This window comes from Somniosus microcephalus, chromosome 12 (assembly GCF_052327205.1).
Source record: "Somniosus microcephalus isolate GS21.2 chromosome 12, FLI_Smic_1.0, whole genome shotgun sequence".
Lineage (NCBI taxonomy): Eukaryota > Metazoa > Chordata > Chondrichthyes > Squaliformes > Somniosidae > Somniosus > Somniosus microcephalus.
The window spans coordinates 214,519,140-214,537,881 of NC_140998.1; the positions used below are offsets into that span (position 1 = coordinate 214,519,140).

At 51.3% G+C, this 18,742-nt stretch overlaps 1 protein-coding gene across 2 annotated transcripts in view; it reads left to right on the top strand.

Moving 5' to 3' along the window:
- The window catches only part of LOC147110081 (uncharacterized), a 67,756-nt gene extending 56,232 nt beyond the window's left edge, over window positions 1-11,524 (top strand). For both annotated transcript variants that reach the window (XM_086004028.1, XM_086004029.1), the window contains exons 4-6: window positions 4,974-5,039; window positions 6,780-6,907; window positions 11,335-11,524. In XM_086004028.1, the coding sequence (XP_085860154.1) occupies window positions 4,974-5,039; window positions 6,780-6,907; window positions 11,335-11,373 (233 nt within the window). In that variant the 3' untranslated portion in view covers window positions 11,374-11,524. The remainder of the gene's footprint in view (window positions 1-4,973; window positions 5,040-6,779; window positions 6,908-11,334) is intronic.
- The last annotated feature ends 7,218 nt before the right edge of the window (window positions 11,525-18,742 follow it).

Consider the following 18,742-nt stretch of genomic DNA (forward strand, 5'->3'; position numbering starts at 1 on the left):
GTGGAGAGTATTCCATCACACTCCTGACTTGTGCCTTGTAGATGGTGGAAAGGCTTTGGGGAGTCAGGAGGTGAGACACTCGCCGCAGAATACCCAGCCTCTGACCTGCTCTTGTTGCCACAGTATTTATGTGGCTGGTCCAGTTAAGTTTCTGGTCAATGGTGACCCCCAGGGTGTTGATGGTGGGGGATTCGGCGATGGTAATGCCATTGAAAGTAAGATTGGAATCTGAGCTCGGTGGTGATACAATCCATGATCGCTGTTCAGTCACTGTGACTGGGGTGACACAGCGAAGGCTGCCTGCTTCCTGTAGATCTGCACCACAGCAGGAAGGGTCACCTAGAATCACATTGATGTGCCTCAATAATCCCGAGACTCGATGTTAGCGGAACAAAACAAGGCTTTTATTAACTTAGAAGATAACACGCAGTGGAGAGAGGTATCTTCCATCTGGAGCTCTGCAGTACTGGATATGAGGCCAGACTGAGCTGGCTTACATAGAGGCCAGGTATGGGCGGAGCCCTACACACAACACATTCCATACATTCCAATATACAATACAATGGTGAGGAGAAACCTGAAACCAACCACAGTCACAGGCAATACAATGGTGAGGGGAAACCTGAAACCAACCACAGTCACAGGCAGTGATGAATGGAATATTTCATCACATTCACCCCTTCTATAGATTTAGTCTGTTCGGGGGTTTGGTAGTCCTCTGCGACCGACGTGGCTGTTGTGGTGTTGGCTGGGTGTCCCCGGTGGCCTCCTGGGTCTCTGCCGGGGGTGCCGCCAGGGTTGTTGAAGGGGTAGTTGGTGGGGGTGCCGTTGGTCGATGTTCTTCCGGGGGTGATGAAAGAGTAGTGGGTGGGTAAGAGTTGCTGTGGTCGTTGTTGCTGCTATTGCCGTGGTTGTTGTCGTTACCGGCTGGGGCGACGTCTTTTATTGACACGGTGTCCTCCCTTCCGTCGGCGTGCCGGACATACGCGTATTGGGGGTTGGCGTGGAGTAGGTGCACTGGCTCCACGAGAGGGTCCGTCTTATGGCCCCTCACATGCCTTAGCACGAATACCGGACCTGGGGTGGAGAGCCATGACGGCATGGATACGCCTGAGGTGGATTTCCGGGGAAAGCTAAACATTCGTTCATGAGGCGTGGCATTAGTGGCAGTACACAATAGCGACCGTATCGAATGGAGCACATCTGAGAGGACTTCCTGCCAGCGGGAGATAGGGAGGCCCTTGGTCCTTAGAGCTAGAGTGACTGCTTTCCATACTGTCCCGTTCTCTCGCTCCACTTGACCGTTACCCCGGGGGTTGTAGCTGGTGGTACGGCTCGTGGCGATCCCCCTGGACAGCATGTACTGGCGTAGCTCTTCACTCATGAAGGACGCCCCCCTATCCGTGTGGATGTAGCTCGGCATACCGAACAGGCAGAACAGGCTGTTGAGGCATTTAATGACCGTGGCGCTGGTCATGTCTGGGCAGGGGAAGGCGAATGGGAACTGGGAGTATTCGTCCACAATGTTCAGGAAGTAAACATTGCGGTCGACGGACGGGAGGGGGCCCTTGAAATCTAAGCTGAGCCGCTCAAAGGGCCGTGTAGCTTTGATTAAGTGGGCTCTACCTGGGCGGTAGAACCGAGGCTTGCACTCAGCGCAAGTGCGGCAGTTCCTGGTCAGAGACCGAACTTCCTCAATGGAGTAGGGTAAGTTGCGGGACTTTATGAAGTGGAACAGCCGCGTGACCCCTGGGTGGCAGAGGTCGTTGTGGAGGGTCTGTAGCCGATCCCCGGTGGCGCTGGCACACATCCCTCGTGAGAGGGCATCTGGGGATTCGTTAAGGGCCCCTGGCCGGTAAATTATGTCATACTCGAAGGTGGAGAGCTCGATCCGCCACCTAAGAATCTTATCATTTTTGATCTTCCCCCTCTGTTTATTATTGAACATAAATGCTACCGACCGCTGGTTGGTAAGTAGGGTGAAGCGTTTGCCGGCTAGGTAGTGGCGCCAGTGGCGCACTGCCTCCACGATAGCTTGGGCCTCCTTTTCCACGGAGGAGTGTCTGATCTCGGGCCCTTGGAGGGTCCTCTAGAAGAAAGCTACGGGCCGCCCCGCCTGGTTGAGGGTGGCCGCCAAGGCAAAGTCAGACGCATCACTTTCCACTTGAAATGGGGTGTTCTCGTCCACTGCCTGTAGCGTGGCCCGCTCAATATCCTGCTTAATGCTTTTGAAGGTGGCGTGGGCCTCAGCAGAGAGCGGAAAAGAGGATGCTTTCAAGAGGGGGCGGGCTTTGTCGGAGTAGTTGGGGACACATTGGGAATAATAAGAAAATAACCCCAGGCACCTTTTCAGGGCTTTGGGAGTGTTGGGCAGGGGCAGCTCCCGTAGGGGGCGCAATCGGTCGGGGTCTGGTCCGATTTCCCCATTCTCCACCACGCTGCCTAGTATGCAGAGGCGCGTGGTGTTGAAAACGCACTTGTCCTCGTTGTAGGTGAGGTTGAGTTTTTGTGCGGTTTTCAGGAACCTCTCGAGGTTCGAGTCGTGATCCTGCTGGTTGTGACCGCAGATGGTGACGTTGTCGAGGTAGGGGAAGGTTGCCTGCAAGTGGTGGTCATCGACCATGCGATCCATCTCCCTCTGGAAGACCGAGACCCCATTCGTCACCCCAAAGGGGACTCTGAGGAATTGGTAGAGGCGTCCGTTCGCCTCGAAGGCGGTGTACGGGCGGTCCTCTGGTCTGATAGGGAGCTGGTGGTACGCTGACTTGAGGTCGATGGTGGAGAACACCCGGTATTGGGCGATTTGGTTCACCATTTCTGATATGCGGGGTAGCGGGTAGGCGTCTAGTTGGGTGTACCTGTTGATCGTTTGGCTATAGTCGATCACCATCCGTTTCTTCTCGCTACCCCTTACCACCACCACTTGGGCGCGCCATGGGCTATTGCTGCATTCAATAATGCGCCCTTTCAGGAGCCTGTCTACCTCGGTCGCGATAAACCGCCTGTCCTCCCAGCTGTACCTCCTGCTTTTGGTCGCTATTGGCCGGCAGTTAGGGGTAAGGTTCGCGAATAGCGAAGGCGGCTTTACCTTCAGGGTAGCCAGGCCGCACACTGTGAGGGGCGGCTGGGACCCACCGTACTTGAGCGTGATGCTTTGGTGGTTGCACTGGAAATCCAGGCCCAAGATCACGCTCGCGCATAGATTCTTCATGATTAATACTTTAAAATTATCGTATACAGTCCCGTTAATGGACAATTGTACCGTGCAGTAACCCAGAATGGTCGATGTCTGGGTTTTATCAGCCATAGAGATGGTACCCCGAGTAGGGACCACCTTTAGGGAGAGTTGTTGTGCCAGTTCAGGGTGGATAAAACTCTCCGTGCTTCCGCTGTCAATTAAACATTTAACCCGGCACCCGTTTACCTCGATGTCCACCATTGATTTGGATAGCGGGTGGGGCCTGGTCTGGTCCACTGTGACCGATGCCACTGTAGGGCCCTGATCGAGACAAGATGGCGTCCACGCTGTCTGCTCACAAGTTGGCGGACCCCACGAGGTCGGGCAAGATGGCGTCCAAGATGGCCGCTCCCACGGCACACACGCGGCGGTGGCGGGTTTTGGTTTTCCGGCGGGGTTCCCTCTGCACACCTTCCCGAAGTGCCCCTTCTTACCACACTTAACGCAGGTGGTGCCTTTCGCCGGGCACAGGTTTCTGGTGTGCTTTGGCTGCCCGCAGAAGTAGCAGTTGGGTCCCCGACGCGTCGCGGCTGTCGTAGGGCTTCTGGGGGGAGAGCGGGGCCCCGACGGTGTCGGGCTGCCGGGCGGGGAAGATGCCTTCCAAGATGGCGGCGCCCTTGGTGCACACGCGGCGGCGTGGACGGCGCGGGCTGAAGAGTAGGTGTCCGAGTTTCTCTGGGCCACATCCAGGGATCGCGCGGTGTCCACAGCCTGTTTCAGGTCCAATCCCGTTTTTTCCAGCAGTCTTTGCCGGATGTAAGTGGAGCTGAGGCCTGTGATAAAGGCATCGCGAACAAGCTCGTCGGTGTACACTGCAGCTTTTACATCTCGGCACTTGCAGTCTTTGCCAAGCATTTTCAGGGTGCCTAGGAACTCCTCCACCGATTCCCCAGGTCGCTGTGCGCGAGTGGCGAGCAGATGCCTAGCATACACCTCATTCGTAGGCTGCTGGTAATGCGCCTTTAAGATGTCGCAGGCGGCCAGGTACGTGTCGGCGTCTTGGATGAGGGGGTAAACCCGGTGGCTTACCCAATTCCGCTGAATTCCGAGTTTCATACTCGTAGCGTCTTTGACGGCTGCGGAATTGTCCAGGAAGAATTCCATACACATAAACCAGTGTCCGAAGCATACTGATCCAAATCCAAACGTTCGGGTTTCAGGAGTTGACCCATTGTGTTGAAAAGTAAGTTAATAAAATTGATGTGCCTCAATAATCCAAGACTCGATGTCAGCGGAACAAAACAAGGCTTTTATTATCTTAGAAGATAACACGCAGTGGAGAGGGGTATCTTCCATCTGGAGCACTGCAGTACTGGATATGAGGCCAGACTGAGCTGGCTTACATAGAGGCCGGGTATGGGCGGAGCCCTACACACAACACATTCCATACATTCCAATATACAATACAATGGTGAGGAGAAACCTGAAACCAACCACAGTCACAGGCAATACAATGGTGAGGGGAAACCTGAAACCAACCACAGTCACAGGCAGTGATGAATGGAATATTTCATCACACACACAGAACAGGAGGAGGCCACTCGGCCCATCGTGCCTGTGCCGGCTCTTTGAAAGAGCTCTCCAATTAGCCCCACTCCCCACTGCTCTTTCCCCAGAACACTGCAAATGTTTCCCCTTCAAGTATTTATCCAGGGGGAGAAAATGCATTTAACAGGAGAAAAACGCAAATATTTTACATAACGGCTCAATTGAATTGTCTGCTTTGCTTTTCCAGATTGTTCTACCCAAGAAGCAAGCAAAGCTTCTGCCGGTCCCGACAAACGTCTCGATACAAACCCAGGTAACACCAGCTCAGATTTAATACTTTTTATACAAGGTGTCAGCAGTGATTCAGTGGGTTTATCTCTTTCTCTCTCTCCTGAGTCAGACGGTCATGGGTTCAAATCCCACTCCAGAGACTCGGGCACAAATTCCAGGCCCACACTCCCCAGTGTCAGTACTGAGGGTGCGCCGCACTGTCGGAGGGGCAGTACTGAGGGAGCTCCGAACAGTCGGAGGGGCAGTACTGAGGGAGCGCCGCACTGTCGGAGGGGCAGTACTGAGGGAGCTCCGAACAGTCGGAGGGGCAGTACTGAGGGAGCGCCGCACTGTCGGAGGGGCAGTACTGAGGGAGCTCCGAACTGTCGGAGGGGCAGTACTGAGGGAGCGCCGCACTGTCGGAGGGGCAGTACTGAGGGAGCGCCGCACTGTCGGAGGGGCAGTACTGAGGGAGCGCCGCACTGTCGGAGGGGCAGTACTGAGGGAGTGCCGCACTGTCGGAGGGGCAGTACTGAGGGAGCGCCGCACTGTCGGAGGGGCAGTAGTGAGGGAGTGCAGCACTGTCGGAGGGGCAGTACTGAGGGAGCGCCGCACTTTTGGAGGGACAGTACTGAGGGAGTGCTGCACTGTCGGAGGGGCCATCTTTTGGATGAGGCATTAAACCGTGTCCCTGTCAGCCCTCTCAGGTGGATGTAAAAGATCCCGCCGGCATTATTTTGAAGATGCGGTGTTCTCCCTGGTGTAATGGGGCCTGTATTTATCCCTCATCCAACATCATTAAACCAGATGATCAGGTCATTTATCTCATTGCTGTTTGTGGGATCTTGCTGTGTGCATTTTGCCTACATTGTAACCGTGACTGCACTTCAAAAGTACTTTATTGGCTGTGAAACGCTTTGGGATGTCCGGAGGTCGTGAAGGCGCTATAGAAATGCAAGTCTTACTTTGCTGATGGCTGATTCTATAATGGAGGTTAAGGTGTAAGTGAATCAACTCTCCTAACATATATTTCAAACCAGGCTGTGAACATAAATAGGAGCAGGAGTCGGCCATACGGCCCCTCGAGACTGCTCCAACATTCAATCAGATCATGGCTGATCTTCTGCCTCAACTCCACTTTCCCGCCCGATCCCCATATCCCTCGATTCCCTTAATATCCAAAAATCTATCGATCTCAGCCTTGAATATACTCAACGACTGAGCCTCCACAGCCCTCTGGGGCAGAGAATTCCAAAGATTCACCGCCCTCTGAGTGAAGGGATTTCTCCTCATCTCAGTCCTCAATGGCCGAGCCCTTATCCTGAGACTGTGCCCCCTAGTTCTAGACTCTCCAGCCAGAGGAAACAACCTCTCAGCATCTACCCTGTCAATCCCCCTCAGAATCGTACATGTTTCAACGAGATCACCTCTCGTTCTTCTAAACTCCAGCGAGTACAGGCCTAATCTACTCGATCTCTCCTAGGACTACCCTCTCTGATGTTCAAGAAGGAGTTGGATATATTTCTAAATGCTAAAGGGATCAAGGGATATGGGGAGAAGGCAGGGACAGGGTACTGAGTTTGGACAGCCATGATCGCATTGAATGGCGGAGCAGGCTCGAGGGGCCGAATGGCCGACTCCTGCTCCTATCTTCGATGTTTCTATGTGCCATTTAAAATATTTTAGTTGCGAGTGGGTTGCGAATCTTGCTCCGTGTCGATCTTTCTTTCGGGGTTGATCCTGACAGTAACAGAATATTGTTTTATCCATCTTCTGGGGACAGGTGGTGGAGCGACTGAGAAGAGTCATTGGCAAACCAAAATCGTGGTGTTCATCATGGTGGTGATTGGGCTGCTGATGGTGTATCCACTGTTTACCGTGTTCACAAGGGCAAATCCAGAACGCTATGAGGTGAGTCGGAAGTGTCAATCATTCTTGGATTTGGGGCGATGTTGAAGTGGGGCTGGGCAAGATCTGGTCTCTCTGGTGATGTCCTCTATCTGACAGAGATTAACAATGGGTGACTCAACACTCCCTCAGGAACCGTACTTTAAATGTATAGAGAGCTTTGCTGGGCTCCTCCCACACTCCTGAATCTGGGGAGGTCCCTCTAACCCCGCTCTCTCTCATTCCTGTATCTGGGGAGGTCCCTCTAACCCCTTTCTCACACTCCTGTATCTGGGGAGGTCCCTCTAACCCCACCTCTCTCTCACTCTTGTATCTGGGGAGGTCCCTCTAACCCCTCTCTCTCACACCTGTATCTGGGGAGGTCCCTCTAACCCCTCTCTCTCACTCCTGTATCTGGGGAGGTCTCCCTAACCTCCCTCTCACACTCCTGTATCTGGGGAGGTCCCTCTTACCCGTCTCTCTCACGCTCCCGAATCTTCTGAGACCCCTCAAACTCCCCTCTCTCTCTCACTCCTATATCTGGGGAGGTCCCTCTAACCCGTTTCTCACACTCCTGTATCTGGGGAGGTCCCTCTAAACGCTCACTCTCACTCCTGTATCTGGGGAGGTCCCTCTAACCCCACCTCTCTCTCACTCCTGTATCTGGGGAGGTCCCTCTAACCCCTCTCTCTCACTCCTGTATCTGGGGAGGTCCCTCTAACCCCACTCTCACACACACCTATATCTGGGGAGGTCCCTCTAACCCCTCTCTCTCACACTCCTGTATCTGGGGAGCTCTCTCTCACTCTCTCTCTCTCTCTCTCTCTCTCTCTCTCACACAATCTCTCTCTCACACACACATCTGGGGAGGTCCCTCTAATCCCTCTCTCTCTCACCCCTTTATCTGGGGAGGTGCAATCATAATATGATAGAATTCTGCATTGCTGGTTAAAGAAGGGATTAACACAATTGTAAGGAAGGATATTAGCTCTGATGTGGAATCTGTATGGGTAGAACTGAGAAATACCAAAGGGCAGAAAACGTTAGTGGGAGTGGTATATAGACCTCCAAACAGTAAGGCGGAGGTTGGGGATGGCATTAAAAGGGAAATTAGAGAAGCGTGCAATAAGGGCACAGCAGTCATCATGGGTGACATTAATCTACATATAAATTGTGCTAACCAAATTAGTAACAATATTGTGGAGGAGGAATTCCTGGAGTGTTTACGGGATGGTTTCCTGGACCAGTATGTCGAGGAACCAACCAGAGATCAGGCCATCTTAGACTGGGTATTATGTAACGAGAAAGGATTAATTAACAATCTTGTTGTACGAGGCCCCTTCGGTCGGAGCAATCCTAATATGATAGAATTCTTCAATAAGATGGAGAATGAAGTTGTTGACTCAGAGACTAGGGTCCTGAATTTAAACAAAGGAAACTACGATGGTCTGAGGTGCGAGTTAGGTAGGATTGATTGGGGAATGTCACTCAAAGGGTTGACGGTGGATAGGCAATGGCAAACATTCAAAGACCGCATGGATGAACTATAGAATTTGTTCATCCCAGTTTGGCATAAAAATAAAACAAAAAAGGTGACGCAACCGCGGCTAACAAGGGAAATTAGGGATAGCATAAGATCCAAGGAGAGGACATATAAATTGGCCAGAAAAAGCAGTAAACCTGAGGATTGGGAGCAGTTTAGGATTCAACAAAGGAAGACAAAGGGATTAATTAAGAAGGGGAAGATAGAATATGAGAGTAAGCTTGCAGGGAACATAAAAACTGACTGTAAAAGCTTTTATAGATTTGTGAAGAGAAAAAGATTGGTGAAGTCAAGCGTAGGTTCCTTGCAGTCAGAATCAGGGGAATTTATAATGGGGAACGAAGAAATGGCAGACCAATTAAATACATACTTTGGTTCTGTCTTCACAAAGGAGGACACAAATAACCTCCCAGAGATGTCAGGGAACATAGGGTCTAATGAGAGGGAGGAACTGAATGAAATCAGTATTGTTACGGAAATTGATGGGATTGAAGGCCGATAAATCCCCAGGGCCTAATAATCTACATCCTAGGGTACTTAAGGAAGTGGCCCTAGAAATAGTAGATGCATTGCTGGTCATCTTCCAGAACTCGATAGACTCTAGAACAGTTCCCATGGATTGGAGGGTAGCTAATGATACCCCACTGTTCAAAAAAGATGGTAGAGAGAAAACGGGGAATTATAGATGTAATAGCAGAGCACTTGGAAAACAGTGACAGGATCGGACAAAGTCAACATGGATTTACAAAAGGTAAATCGTGCTTGACTAATCTACTGGAATTTTTTGAGGATGTAACTGGTAGAATAGATAAGGGAGAACCAGTGGATGTGGTGTATTTGGACTTTCAGAAGGGTTTCGATAAGGTCCCGCATAAGAGATTAGCATGTAACATTAAGGCACATGGGATTGGGGCAAGGTACTGACTTGGATAGAGAACTGGTTGGCAGACAGGAAGCAAAGAGTTGGAATAAATAGGTCTTTTTCCGAGTGGCAGGCAGTGACTAGTGGGATACCGCATGGATCGGTCCTAGGACCCTAGCTATTCACAATATATATTAATGATCTAGACGAGGGAACTAGATGTAATATCTCCAAGATTGCAGACGAGACAAAGCTGGGTGGGCGTGTGTGCTGTGAGGAGGATGCCAAGAAACTCCAGTATGATTTGGCCAGGTTGGGTAATTGGGCAGATGCATGGCAGATGCAGTATAATGTGGATAAATGCGAGGTTATCCACTTTGGTGGCAAAAACAGGAAGGCAGATTATTATTTGAATGGCAATAGATTGGGAGAAGGGGAAGTGCAACGAGACCTGGGTGTCCTTGTGCACCAGTCGCTGAAGGTAAGCATGCAGGTGCAGCAGGCGGCTAAGAAGGCAAATGGTATGTTGGCCTTCGTAGCGAGAGGGTTCGAGTACAGGAACACGGATATCTTACTGCAGTTGTACAGGGCCTTGGTGAGACCACATCTTGAGTATTGTGTGCAGTTTTGGTCACCTTATCTGAGGAAGGATGTTCTTGCCATGGAGGGAGTGTAGCGAAGATTCACCAGACTGATACCTGGGATGGCAGGAATGACGTATGAGGAGAGATTGGGTCGATTGGCCTTCTACTCGCTGGAGTTTAGAAGAATGAGAGGGGATCTCATTGAAAGTTATAAAATTCTAACAGGACTAGACAGATTAGATGCAGGAAGGATGTTCCTGATGGTGGGGGAGTCCAGAACCAGGGGTCACAGTCTAAAGATAAGGGGTAAGCCATTTAGGACAGAGATGAGGAGGAATTTCTTCACCCAGAGAGTGGTGAACCTGTGGTTTTCTCTACCACAGAAGGCAGTAGAGGCCAATTCATTAAATATATTCAAGAAGGAGTTGAATATATTTCTTAAGGCTAAAGGGATCAAGGGATATGGGGAGAAGGCAGGGACAGGGTACTGAATTTGGATGATCAGCCATGATCGCATTGCCTGGCGGAGCAGGCTCGAGGGGCCGAATGGCCTACTCCTGCTCCTATCTTCTAAGTTTCTATGTGAGATAAAGGGGGGTAGGAGGAGGCTGGTGTTGATGGGGTGAGATGAAGAGGGGTGGGAGGAGGCTGGTGTTGATGGGGTGAGATGAAGAAGGGTAGGAGGAGGCTGGTGTTGATGGGGTGAGATGAAGAGGGGTGGGAGGAGGCTGGTGTTGATGGGGTGAGATGGAGAGGGGTGGGAGGAGGCTGGTGTTGATGGGGTGAGATGAAGAGGGGTGGGAGGAGGCTGGTGTTGATGGGGTGAGATGAAGAGGGGTGGGAGGAGGCTGGTGTTGATGGGGTGAGATGAAGAGGGGTGGGAGGAGGCTGGTGTTGATGGGGTGAGATGAAGAGGGGTGGGAGGAGGCTGGTGTTGATGGGGTGAGATGAAGAGGGGTGGGAGGAGGCTGGTGTGGATGGGGTGAGATGAAGAGGGGTGGGAGGAGGCTGGTGTTGATTGGGTGAGATGAAGGGGGGTGGGAGAAGGCTGGTGTTGATTGGGTGAGATGAAGATGGGTGGGAGGAGGCTGGTGTTGATGGGGTGAGATGAAGGGGGGTGGGAGGAGGCTGGTGTTGATGGGATGAGATGAAGAGGGGTGGGAGGAGGCTGGTGTGGATGGGGTGAGATGAAGAGGGGTGGGAGGAGGCTGGTGTTGATGGGGTGAGATGAGGAGGGGTGGGAGGAGGCTGGTGTTGATGGGGTGAGATGAAGGGGGTGGGAGGAGGCTGGTGTTGATGGGATGAGATGAAGGGGGGTGGGAGGAGGCTGGTGTTGATGGGGTGAGATGAAGGGGGGTGGGAGGAGGCTGGTGTGGAGCATAAACACCGGCATGGATCAGTTGGGCCGAATGGCCTGTTTCTGTGCTGTAAATATTCTGTAATTATCTCTTTTCTATTTCAGGCTGTAGTCACTTCTTTCCAACCACGCGGAAATCTATAACAATATACGGATGGACACAACTTTGACGTCAATTATTCCTGCTCCATGTCGGCATTCCCTCAGCGAACGTACACAATTTTGAAGTTTAAAGTTTAGTAATTAAATTGTATAATTAAATTATTTGAACTTTAATAAAAACACTTTAATTTTGTTTTGAATTAGTCGGCGTTTATCTTTTGTTTGCAAAGCAGTTCCGATTTGCCATTTTTAAAACATCATTCAACAGCAACTTGCTTTTATAGAGCGCCTTTAACGTAGGAAAATGTCCCTGAGGGAGCGCCGCCCTGTCGGAGGGGCAGTACTGAGGGAGCGTCGCCCTTTCGGAGGGGCAGTACTGAAGGAGCGCTGCACTGTCGGAGGGGCAGTACTGAGGGAGCGCTGCACTGTCGGAGGGGCAGTACTGAGGGAGTGCCGCACTGTCGGAGGGGCAGTACTGAGGGAGCGCCGCACTGTCGGAGGGGCAGTACTGAGGGAGTGCCGCACTGTCGGAGGGGCAGTACTGAGGGAGCGCCGCACTGTCGGAGGGGCATTACTGAGGGAGCGCCGCACTGTCGGAGGGGCAGTACTGAGGGAGTGCTGCACTGTCGGAGGGGCCGTCTTGCGGATGAGACGTTAAACTAAGGGCCCCGTCTGTCCTCTCAAGTGGCCGCAAAAGCTCCCATTGCAATTGTTTGAGGAACACCTGGTGCACTGAGAGCAAAATGTCGCGGGATGCTCGAAATCGGAAATTGGAGCTGGAAATGCTCAGCAGATCAGGCAGCATCTCCAGAGAGAGAAACAGTCAACGTTTCAGGGGGGTGAACTCTTGTCAGGACGGGAAATTGTTAAAGATGTAACAGGTTTAGGGAGAGGCGAGAGGAGGAAAGAAATGTTTACGCAGCAAGTTGTGATCTGGAAGGCGCGGTGGAAGCAGATTCAATAGTAACTTTCAAAACGGGAATTGGATAAATATTTGAAGGGGAAACATTTGGAGGGCTACGGGGAAAGAGCGGGGGAGTGGGACTAATTGGAGAGCTTTTTCTGAAAGCCACGATGGGCCGAATGGCCTCCTCCTGTGCTGTGAGATTCTATGATTCAAAGGCTGGCACTTGGAAAAAGGAAGAGCTTCAGATCTCTGGATTCTTGGCATTCAAGGCTTTATCACATTGCCCAGGCAACAAGCCCTGACAAAGACTCGCGCAAGTGCCTGTCAGTGAGTTTGGTAGGCAGCCAGAACCAACGCCGTATTCTTTTGCATTTTCTTTGGAAAGCTATTTACGGTCATGGCGGGACGGGGGGTGGACTTCAAGCTTCCTGCCTGGTCACATACCTCAGCACGGACCCAGTGTGCGGGATCTGTTTGTCTTTCCTTGGAGGGACTTTCCTCAGTTGTTATAGTAATATGCTGTGTCACGTCAAACAGAAGATTATAATCAAACTGCCAGTAAAGGCAAACCCTTCCAAAGTATTCTGCGTTTCCTTGTGCGATTGGGCAACGGCCGTGATTGAGAAAGGCACTGGAGTTTCACTTTTAAGCTGTGGTTCACAAATTATGAGGCACAACTTGGAAGTGTCGTCTGTGGCTAAGTGGGTAGCACTCTCGCCCCTGAGATCTAGAAGGTTTTGGGTTCATAGCCCCACTCCAGGGAGGTGAGCACTTACATCCAGCCTGACACTCTCCAGTGCCAGTACTGAGGGAGCGCCGCACTGTCGGAGGGGGCAGTACTGAGGGAGCGCCGCACTGTCGGAGGGGTAGTACTGAGGGCGCGCTGCACTGTCGGAGGGTCAGTACTGAGGGAGCGCTGCACTGTCGAAGGGGTAGTACTGAGGGCGCGCTGCACTGTCGGAGGGGCAGTACTGAGGGAGCGCCGCACTGTCGGAGGTGCAGTACTGAGGGAGCGCCGCACTGTTGGAGGGGCAGTACTGAGGGAGCGCCGCACTGTCGGAGGGGCAGTACTGATGGAGCGGCGCACTGTCGGAGGGGCAGTACTGAGGGAGTGCCGCACTTTTGGAGGGGCAGTACTGAGGGAACGCCAAACTGTCGGAGGTGCAGTACTGAGGGAGCGCTGCACTGTCGGAGAGGCAGTACCGAGGGAGCGCCGCACTGTCGGAGGGGCAGTACTGAGAGTGTCGGAGGGGCAGTACTGAGGGAGTGCCGCACTGTCGGAGGGGCAGTACTCGGGGAGTGCCGCACTGTCGGAAATGCCGTCTTTTGGATGAGACGTTAAACCGAGGCTCCATCTGCACTCTCGGGTGGACATTATATATCCCATGGCCACTATTGGAAGAAGAGCAGGGGGAGTTCTCCCCAGTGTCCTGAGGCCAATATTTATCCCTCAACCTACATCACCAAAACAGATGATCCGGTTACTTTTACATTGCTGTTTGTGGGAGCTTGCTGTGCGCAAATTGGCTGCCACGTTTCCCACATTACAACAGTGATCACACTTCAAAAAGTCCTTCATTGTCTGTGAAGCGCTTTGGGGCATCCTGAGGTGGTGAAAGGTGCTGGAGAAATGTTTTATATAAGTTTAATATCACTTCTCAGCTTTTGAATTCTATTCCACCAAATGCTTTAGTTGTAATGATTTTGTGCAGAGGAAATGTTTATGAATTTTAATTGATTGAAAGCAGCCTGATTGGACCTCATCTTTCAGAGATATGGTGCCAGATGATTTAACATTCTTTGTCCTTCTTGACTTGTCCGCAGCCTTTGACAGGGTTGATCACTCCATCCTCCTCCAATGCCTCTCCACCATCGTCCAGCTGGGTGGGGCTGCACTCGCCTGGTTCCATTCTTATCTATCTAATTGGAGCCAGAGAATCACCTGCAATGGCTTCTCTTCCCGCTCCCGCATCGTTACCTCTGGAGTCCCCCAAGGATCTATTCTTGGCCCCCTCCTATTTCTCATCTACATGTTGCCCCTTGGTGACATCATCTGAAAACACAGCGCCAGTTTCCACATGTACGCTGACGACACCCAGCTCTACCTCACTACCACGTCTCTCGACCCCTCCACGGTCTCTAAGTTGTCAGACTGCTTGTCCGACATACAGTTCTGGATGAGCAGAAATTTTCTCCAATTAAATATTGGGAAGACCGAAGCCATTGTTTTCAGTCCCCGCCACAAACTCCGTTCCCTAGCCACTGACTCCATCCCTCTCCCTAACATCTGTCTGACGCTGAACCACACTGTTCGCAACCTTGGTGTCATATTTGACCCTGCAATGAGCTTCTGGCCACATATCCACGGCATAACTAAGACCGCCTCCTTCCACCTCCGTAACATCATCCGTCTCCGCCCCTGCTTCAGCTCACCCGCTGCTGAAACCCTCATCCATGCCTTTGTTACCTCTAGACTTGGCTATTCCAATGCACTCCTGGCCGGCCTCCCACATTCCACCCTATGTAAACTTGAGGTCATCCAAAACTCTGCAGCCCCGTGTCCTAACTCGCACCAAGTCCTGTTCACCCATCACCCCTGTGCTCGCTGACCTACATTGGCTTCCGGTCCGGCAAAGCCTCGATTTCAAATCCCTCTGTGGCCTCCTCGCTCCCCCTCCCTATCTCTGTAACCTCCTCCAGCCCCTACTGTAATGTATATACCTTTAAGGGGGGAATAATTTTTACAGCTCATGTATACTGTACTACCGGCAGTGACCACACCTGTATTTCGCACTGAGTAGTAATCTGTACAGGCAGTTCCACTGTGAGCTACGTTGAGCAAACACCTGTTGTACCACTTCTCCTGCAGTCTGTGTCTTATTATACACAGACACAACATTGGCGATGAGTCAAGTTCGAACCTACCTGCAACTCTGCATCACCTCCCGGGGATTCGTTCCTGGAGATCAGTGGATTGGAGGTCAAGGCCAGAGACTCGGGCGTCAACCACGGGCAACCGCCCAGTCATCCAGCAAAGACTCGAGAATTGCAGGGGAGGCTGTCGAGAGCCAGGCTTGGCTTTCCAGTCGAGGTGGCCCAGCGAAATTGCCTGGCAACAGGTAGTGCACAGACCCTTCCCAGACAGCGGCGGGCTGGAGCCCGACTGAGCGGCACAGCAAAGGGCCGAGCAGCGTCAACAGGGGAGAGAGAGAGAGAGAGAGGGCAGAGCGCACAGGGCGCAGCCGGTGTTCAGGGGCCGAGCAGCGTCGAAGAGAGGGAGAGAGAGACGCGCAGAAACCCACGAGGCGCCGCCATTGCCATGAGGACCGCCGAGAGTGGCGTTGGCAGCAGCGCAGGAGAAGTGCGCGAAACCTACAGGGCGCCACCATTGCCACGAGAGCCGCCGGGAGCGGTGTTGGCAGCAGCAGGGGAGGAAGGAAAGCGCGAGAGACGCCATTTTAAACCATTGGGTGACGCCATTTTAAACCACACCCAAAATGCCAAAGAGTGGCAGTATCACCGCATTTGACAATGAAGTCAAAGATTGGACTACATATGTCGAACGAATAGAGGCGTACTGCAAGGCAAATGAGGTGTCAGATGACAAGAAAGCTTTGGTATTGTTAAATTTAATGGGTGCAAAGATGTCTGGTTTATTACAAAATCTAGTAACCCCAACGAAGCCAATGGAAAAGAGTTTTGAAGACACAGTAACGATACTACAGGAACATTTAAACCCCACACCGCTGCTGATAGCAGAAAGATTCAAGTTTCACAAACGGAACCAGCATAAGGATGAAAGCAATGCTAATTATTTTACAGAACTGCGCAAACTATCGAAACACTGCCAGTTTGGAGCGGGACTGGCAGATACCTTAAGGGACAAGTTTGTGTGTGGGCTTCAAAGTGAAGGAACCCAGAAACGGCTTTTATCTGAAAAGGACCTTACGCTGGAAAAGGCTTTCAGCATTGTGATATCATATGAAGCAGCAGCACGGGGCGCTGCAGAGATACAACAGAGACCGCAAGAATATGGCACAAATGATATGTCATATGGGACAGAGAAGTGCTATCGCTGCAGCAGAACAACACATGACCAGAATAATTGCTGGTTCAAAGAGAAAGTGTGCAGACAGTGTGGAAAAGTAGGACACATAGCACGAGTCTGCAGGTCGGGAAAGAAAACCAGCAATAAGAAACCTACCAAAGAAAAGTACAAGAAGGTACATAAGATGACAGAGAATAGTTCAGACGAACAAAAGAGTGATAACGACTCCGAAAGCAGGGAACTGAGTTGTCTGAAACTACATAATGTGATCACAACGGAGGATCACCGAACCATTTGGGTCACTCTCAAGATAGCAGGAGTCCAGGTAAAGATGGAATTGGACACAGGATCAGCCCTAACAGTCAAAAACCGACGGGACTACGAGCGGCTATTCTCACACATACCCTTGAGAGACACAAAAATTATTTTGAAGACGTACACGGGGCAAAAAGTCTACCCCAAAGGAAAAATAAGGGTAAGGAAACACCAAAACTAGACCTGTATGTATTGCAAGATGGAGGACCACCATTACTGGGACGTGAATGGGTCCGGAAAATACAACTGGATTGGCATTCCATACAGGCACTGACTGTGGCTGACAAAAGGGATGACGACGTCACACCTGGGCGACTGTCAAAGCTCCTAACTGATGCGAAAGAAGTGTTCCAGCAAGGACTCGGAACACTAAAAGGCATGACAGCGACGATTAAAATTGAAGAAAACGCAAGCCCAAAATTTTTTAAGGCCAGACCGGTACCTTATGCGATCCGCCCAGCCATCAAAGCAGAGCTGGAGAGTCTGGAATATTCAGGTGTGCTGTCCAAGGTAGACTGGAGCGAGTGGGCTACACCCATCATCCCTGTGATGAAAAAGTCATTGAGCAGCACGCCTGGGGAACCAAGGAAGGTTCGCATCTGTGGGGACTTTAAGGTCTAATTCTGTTAGATTCAGGAGATGGTTCTGTGATAGTGGATTGGTGGTTAGGATCAGATCAGCCATGATCTTATTGAATGGCGGAGCAGGCTCGAGGGGCTGATTGGCCTACTACTGCTCCTATTTCTTATGTTCTTATGTAACAGTGAACCTGGTCCTTCACACCGTACAATATCCACTTCTGCGGATTGAAGATATTTTCGCTTCGCTATCTGGAGGGAAACGCTTCACTAAGGTTGATCTGGCCCAGGCGTATCTGCAAATGGAGGTAGAAGAAGCATCAAAAAAATACCTCACAATCAACACCCATAAAGGTCTCTACCAATACAACCGGCTGGTATTTGGGGTAGCATCAGCTCCGGCTATTTGGCAGAAGTCAATGGAACAACTCCTGCAAGGGATCCCAGGGACCCAGTGTTATTTGGACGACATCCTGGTCACGGGCAAAAATGACAGTGATCACTAGATTGCAGGAATATGGGCTCCGAGCTAACCACCCCAAATGCGAGTTTTTTAGAAAACAGATCTCGTATTGTGGCCATGTTATCGATAAAAAGGGGTTACATAAGTCCCCAGAGAAGATTGAGGCAGTAGTCAAGGCTCCAGCACCGGAAAATGTGTCACAACTGAGGTCGTTCCTCGGGCTGGTAAACTACTACCATAAGTTCTTGCCAAATTTGTCTACAATACTACACCCACTGAACACCCTACTGCAAACTGGGGTGCCATGGAAGTGGAGTGACGAATGTAGACGAGCTTTCCAGAAGAGCAAAACACTAATCACATCGAAAGAGGTATTGGCCCATTACAACCCGGCATTACCAATTCGGTTGGCATGTGATGCGTCACCCTACGGCATTGGAGCGGTGCTGTCGCACAAATTCTCGGACAGCTCAGAGAGGCCAATAGCCTTTGCGGCACGATCACTAACCTCAGCCGAGCGTAACTACACCCAGATTGACAGGAAGGCCCTCAGCCTAGTATGGGGAGTGAAAAAGTTGAATCACTATCTGCACGGGCAGAAATTCACCTTGCTGACTGATCACCAGCCTCTTGTCTCCATTTTTAATCCGAAGAAGGGCGTTCTGGTGATGACTGCGCAACGACTACAAAGATGGTCACTTTTTCTAGGGGCGCACCACTGTGAGATTGAATATAAGGGCACGAAACAGCATGGAAATGCTGATGGGCTATCACGTCTGCCACTGCCTACTGCGGAGGAAGCACCAGCAGTGGATCCTGTCGAAATATTCCATTCGACTATAGTTGAATACCTACCGGTAACTAATGCTTGTATCGAAAAGGAAACCCGAAATGACCCGACACTGTCTCGGGTATATGATTTAACGGTGAGGGGATGGCCAGCACATAGAAACATAGAAACATAGAAGATAGGAGCAGGAGTCGGCCATTCGGCCCCTCGAGCCTGCTCCGCCATTCAATGCGATCATGGCTGAACATCCAAATTCAGGAGCCCGTCCCTGCCTTCTCCCCGTATCCCTTGATCCCTTTAGCCTTAAGAA